Source organism: Morone saxatilis, unplaced genomic scaffold (assembly GCF_004916995.1).
Source record: "Morone saxatilis isolate NCDOM2014 unplaced genomic scaffold, NCSU_SB_2.0 Contig12, whole genome shotgun sequence".
In the NCBI taxonomy this organism is placed as follows: Eukaryota; Metazoa; Chordata; class Actinopteri; family Moronidae; genus Morone; species Morone saxatilis.
This window is the reverse complement of record NW_023339674.1, coordinates 15492127-15498111: the sequence shown is the minus strand read 5'-3', so window position 1 is coordinate 15498111 and position 5985 is coordinate 15492127. Positions and strand designations below refer to the sequence as shown.

General features: G+C 42.6%; 1 protein-coding gene across 1 annotated transcript in view; it reads right to left on the bottom strand.

The window, feature by feature from the left end:
- Positions 1 to 5079: 5079 nt before the first annotated feature.
- agbl4 (ATP/GTP binding protein-like 4) overlaps positions 5080 to 5985 on the bottom strand; it is a 146668-nt gene continuing 145762 nt past the window's right edge. Inside the window, exon 6 of the mRNA XM_035653649.1 lies at positions 5080 to 5220. Within this exon, the coding sequence (XP_035509542.1) occupies positions 5080 to 5220 (141 nt within the window). The remainder of the gene's footprint in view (positions 5221 to 5985) is intronic.

The window sequence follows — 5985 nt, the reverse complement described above, 5'->3', positions numbered from 1 at the left end:
TTACTCCTAAACAATTATATTTTGGTAGAAAGCCTCTCAGTCGCAGCCTGCTGCTGGCTAAAATGAAAACAGTCAGTGCGGAGGCAAGACGATGGATCACAGTGTCAACGCCAAAGTTATCATCACCTTGCTTGATTTATATTTCGTCAGTGCTTTTTTCAGTGCACTTTGCAGACACACACCTAGAAAGACAGATATACACACACACAGAAAGTTTTCTCTGATGAGCAGGCTGCCTGGGGTGGTGTTAGGGGGCTAACTGAATGGCCATCATTCTGATAGAGCGCCTTCATTGAGGCTGTAAAATTAAACAGCCAATTTCACCTGGTAATTGGATAGTGAAATTTTCGTGGTCAAACTCCCTGCTGTGAGACAGTAGCATAATGCAGTGAACAGAGTGAAAACATAGGGCAGATTATCACATTTAACTGTCACAATGGTGTAAAATCGCCAACTTTCTTAGACACTGTATTAAGTCTATATCCACTTGTAGATTGACTTTCAAACTACATTCCCTGAAAACAGCAGAGCCATGGGCCATCTGAGACCAGTTTCAGTTGTTTAAAATATAATTTGATCTGAGGATAGTGTTGGAATTCACAGTAGCACGTGTTGAATGATACATATCTCTGGGTCAGGCATTAAGAATTCTTTCAGTTAGTCTCTCCAAGGCCGATTTAATTGCCATAAATATACTCTAATTAACAGGCTGGAGTTCCTGTGATGTTTTTCACCCAGCCCACACATTAGTGCAAAAATAGCATTTACAGTACGGTGTAGTATTTGTTAATTACCAACGTTTCAAAGAGGGAATAAGGGGGCTACACACCAGCAGATGGCAATACCTCAGGGGTTAAGCTTCTTCTTTCTCACCGTACTGTGTTTGCAAATATAAGCTATGGAAACGCCACCCTTGGGTGGTATGAACTCTGTGTGGAGGAGTGAGCGCCTTTGCAAGGATCAAACACTGAAATGAGCCGTTATGATGGGCCTGGTGATACACACAGCTCTCTCCGAGGCCTGGCCACAGAGGGTTTCCTGCATCAACCCATTCCTCCATCTCCTTATTTTCCTCACCCTCAACCTCAGGCTTTACCGTTTGAACCTAACTTCAGAGGACCTTTACATTTTTTAATGAAAATTTTCAGTGGGCCACATGCTGCCAGTTAATTTGTCCTTTTAATCATTAACCAATGTAGAGGAGTGTATTGTAATGATTGGTAGGTGTGATCGAGACTGTCCTCACGAGAAACAACAGCACTGGTTGTTTGCTTAAATGCCTAAAACAGAAAGTAAGGTCCTCCCTCTTTTGGATGTGCCAATTTTGACTGTGGTCTCAGAAAAGCATGTTTATAGTGCTGCAAAGGCTTTTAAGGATGGGGTTGGGGTTGGACAACAAGGTGTGTGACTTTGATATTGGAGACCAGTGTTTGTCTCCCATTACCTTCTAACAATAAACATTTCTTTTCACCAATACCGCAATCATTCCCTAACTTAACCAAGAACTTAATTTAACCCAAACCACAATGTTTCCCTAACCGAAACAATAACAGTATTCTACAGTAGCTCGTTTGTTGGATCGGACCACACGGGCCAGCCTTCACTTCACACATGCATCAGTGAGCCTTTAGATTTAGATCTCCAGTTCACATCTTTCCTGCAGACCGGGAACACCCCACAAGAGCTGTAGTTTTGGAGATGCTCTGACCCAGTCATCTAGACATCACAATTTGGACTTTGTCAAAGTTGCTCAAATCCTCGCACTGCCCATTTTCCCTGCTTCTAACACATCAACTCTGAGGACAAAATGTTCACTTGCGACGATATATAGCCCACCACTGTCAGTGGTCATAATGTTATGGCTGATCGGGGTATATTGGTGGCACCAGATCAGAAAATGCTCTTATGCATTGTCAGATTGTCATCAGCTGGTGATGGAGCATAGATTTATATTGGCAGAGCACTGAAGTCGCACTTGCATTAACTGATCAGCTGCTTCATTCGTGCTTCATCAACTGCTACCAGCTGACTGGTAACGTCCAATCATATTCATTCAGGTGGCCATTATGATTTTACACTTCTATTACTCTCCTGATACATTCAAGCCAATGCGATTTGCTGCCACAGCTCCCTTAACCACCCCAACCACCTGCCTGTGTCCTAAGTTTTTAATATTGGTATTTAGTATTCAAATCTGAGCTCATGTACAGTATATGTTTGTTAGGTTTAGGGTGAATATCAGGTGGCAGAATCTTTGTTCCTTATTGTATAATCACTTTTTTAAATGCTCAGTTCCTTCAAGTAAGTGTCTCTGAATGAATTATGTTCCATTAAGAAATACTATCTGTACAATCAAAATAACAGTACTAGAATGAAGGATATGTAGTTATATATTATGGTGATATATTAAGTTAGACACATGGAGGTGGTTCACTGTAAGAGAGAAAAAGACATTTCTTTGGGTATCGCAGACCTTGTTTGGCACAATGAAACATGCATGCAGTAAACACTAAGCACTATGAGGAAAACACCAGCCAATAACAATTCAGGCTATTTAACTTGTGCATCAACAGTCTAGTCAGCCAGCCAGCCAAGCAGTCAGTGTCAGGGATGAGACAAGGCCATAATCCAATTCTGGTTTTTACACGGCGTCGTGCCTTTACCTTTGACAGTGTGATTGATGTGTATGTAAATGTGTTTTGAGGAGGGCTGTGAGCAGCTAGTTAAAGCAGACATTTAGGGCTGCCCTGTCAAAGACGAATGGGGGGGAAGGAGAGAGAGAAGAAGAAGAAAGAGGAAGGAGAATGAATCCAAAATAAAGACAACTATTGATCCATGAATGAAGATGGACACTGAAGGAGCTCTAGACAAGGCGTTATGTACCTCTCGAGCATCACTCTGAATTCATACGGAGGCAGTTTGACAGCTCCACAATGGCATACTACGGGGAGTCTCTATCGGACACACACCAAGCAGAAAAAGGTTACTGCCTTTTCAAGTGCCCTCTCTATTGTCCTCTCTCACCCCTGGTCCTTCTTTTCCCTTCACCATTCCTTAAGTCAATACAGAAAAAGCATTGGACATTGAGGTCAAGACACTAAATAGATCGCAGATTTCTCTCAAGGCACCGGCAGTGTATGTGTGTGTGTGTCTGTAAGAGTGTATGTCTTGATATACACACGTGTTTCTGTGAACACGGGTGTGCTTGCATGCACACATACTTTCTCTTTCCATGCTCTCACACGTCTCTGTGAGACTGTCACGTGGGCACTAAAGTTTAACAACTTCAGGGAAACAATAGGTGACAGGGACCTCAAATCTACCCGCCCGTTTCCACAGCAACCAAGGAAGGAGGAAGAAAAAGGAGGGAGGGAGGAAGGAGGTAAGAGGTCTCTTCTCCATCACTCATGCACACATGCACTGCTATTTGAAGCCATCAGTCACAGGAGTCCTTCCTTTGGAAATTAGCATGCAGGCACCGGCCTGTGTAATGCCAGTAATCTGTCTGGATATTGTCGATGTATTATCCTAAGCAGTGGGGTGAATGCACTCATTTTCATGATGGACAATTGGGCTGAAGTAAATTTCAAATGACCAGACAGAAATAATAGATTATTTTGACTAGTCTGACAAAAGCATGATTCCTGCCACTGCTAACTTTTGAAGCAGAAAAATGTGAAGAACTTAGACAATGATTTAATTAGATAACATTAGATGAAACAGATTTGATTAGATGAAACTGAAATTGGGCCATAACAGCAGTAGGTTGTAACAGGATACAGCTACAGAAGAAAGGGATATAACAACCAAAAGAAAGTTGTACAAATGTATTTAAACTGACGAGTGAAGTGTTAATATATGAATGAAATTGTGCTACGAGTATTATTTGCAGAACACACTCAGCCTCATTAAATACCACAGGGAACTGGAATTAATGGGATTTAATGAATGCCTTTAACATGATTAGCATTTCAGCTTTATCCATATTATTTCTAATACCTGTTTTTCTGTATTGGAATGAGCTTCTTTCTCAGGTATTCTTTCATTAGCTGCTTACTGTATTTGTGTGTCTGCCTGCCACTCCACTGACATAACAGGCTGAAAGTATATGTATAAGTGTTGCTAACTCATTAAAGCGCACACAGGGGAATTTTTTCATTAGAGAGATGCGTCCTTTCAAATTCTGTCTTCCACAAAAGAATTGGAGAGGCAAGCTTGAAAAGAGAAGGCACACGTATATGACATGTCTCAAAAGTATGAGGCAAACAAATGGAAAATGAAGACATTTTTCTTTGAGACTGATGTTGATTTTCTTTCTCCCTCGCTATCAATAGGAACTCCTGCATGGAAATGGAGAAATGGATTGACGGGAAACAGAATAACTCATTTCCTGCAAAATGTTTCCACAGCCATCAGATGGCATCAAACAATGAGACACAAAAAGATGGAGAGAAAGAGTACAACAGGGAGAAGTTGTGAGAGAGGAAGCGCAACAGAATGGACACCCCTTGTGCCCTATGGACCCTGCACCCCGCTCTGCTGTGACTCTGATGAAAAGCAGGCCGCAATCCCTTTCAATTTGGCCAGTGTGCCCCAGTCCTGTTAAAGGCAATCGACTGGCTGAACAGAGGCACTATATCACAATATGCAGGTGCAGACGAGCCCGGCAGAGGAGAGAGGAGAGACATGGCGCCTTAGGAGAGAGAAAGGGACTCTGGCATCCATCTCTCTCACACTTAGGCTGACGTTGGGGGAGAAACACACACTCACAGACACACACACACACAAACACAGTCTGGGGCCGTGCAGCAGTGGGAGAGCAAGAAAACGAGAGGTGAGAGAGAATAGAAAAGTGGAGGAAAAATGGGACCCGTCACTTCCTTCATTTTTTTCCTTCTCACTTCAGGTAAAAAAAGAGGATAGAATAAAAGAAAAAAAAAAGAAAATATATTTTGTGCAACTGGGGAGTGGGGCGGTGAAGAAAAAAAACCTGTCTGGAATGAGAGCAAGGTGTTTGTTTGTGGTGGGTAAATGCCTGCATAGGCGTGGGGAGGCCAGTGGCTTGGCTAGAGCTGTTTGTTATCGGGGGTCTCCAGGCCCCCCAGGCGTGCCGAGTTGCTGGCCCGAGTCAGAGGGGCTGAGCCTGGGGTAGGGTGAAGAGTCAGAGCCCTTGCCCAAGGATGGGTGAGAGGCCAATAGACTGGAAAGAGCAACAAAGGCCTGCAGAGGAATGGAAATACCACATGAAAGATCTGATTCACCCCACACATATTCAGTTTATTAACATTCCCTGCTATTTCCTGCCTAGAGTGTAATTAAGCATCTCATGCCCAAGTGGGCCAACCAAGCGATGTAGCTAATATACTATATTAGACTGCATATAAATCTCTACTCTTCTAGGCACCATAGAGGACATCAGTGAGTGCTGTACATTGATACTGAGGACTTCTGATACACACTTAGCATGTAAGAGCATAAAGTGTTCATACCCTCTCAACCTCTTGAGGGAAACACTGAGGAAATGGAAGCTGAGCTCAGAGTACCAGCTCAGGTCAAGGATTTGATGTCATGTGACATCTGATCTGCTTCATAGAGAATTCCTATCACATGCAATTGTTGAGTGGTGAGGTCTATAACTGTAGGCAAGGATAAAACTGCAGCAAGTCTGCAATTATACCGTTTAACCATGACCTGTCAGTCATCCTTGGCTTTCGGCTCCAGCTTATCACTAAACATATTGGGTTGGATCAATCTTCTGTATCTAGGATTCAAAAGTAATCTAACCCTGCAGAAATACCAACCAATATACATGCAACATACAAATTAGCTTGCAGCTGCACATTATTGCGTGCACAGAGTGTGTTATATACTACGGGACTAACGGCAACTTGAGGTTGAAATTTTTACTGAATTTAAACTAGGGTTTAAGCTATATTGTTTTAAGAATAATTTTCCTACAAATTAATTAAAGGACAATTCCGGCGC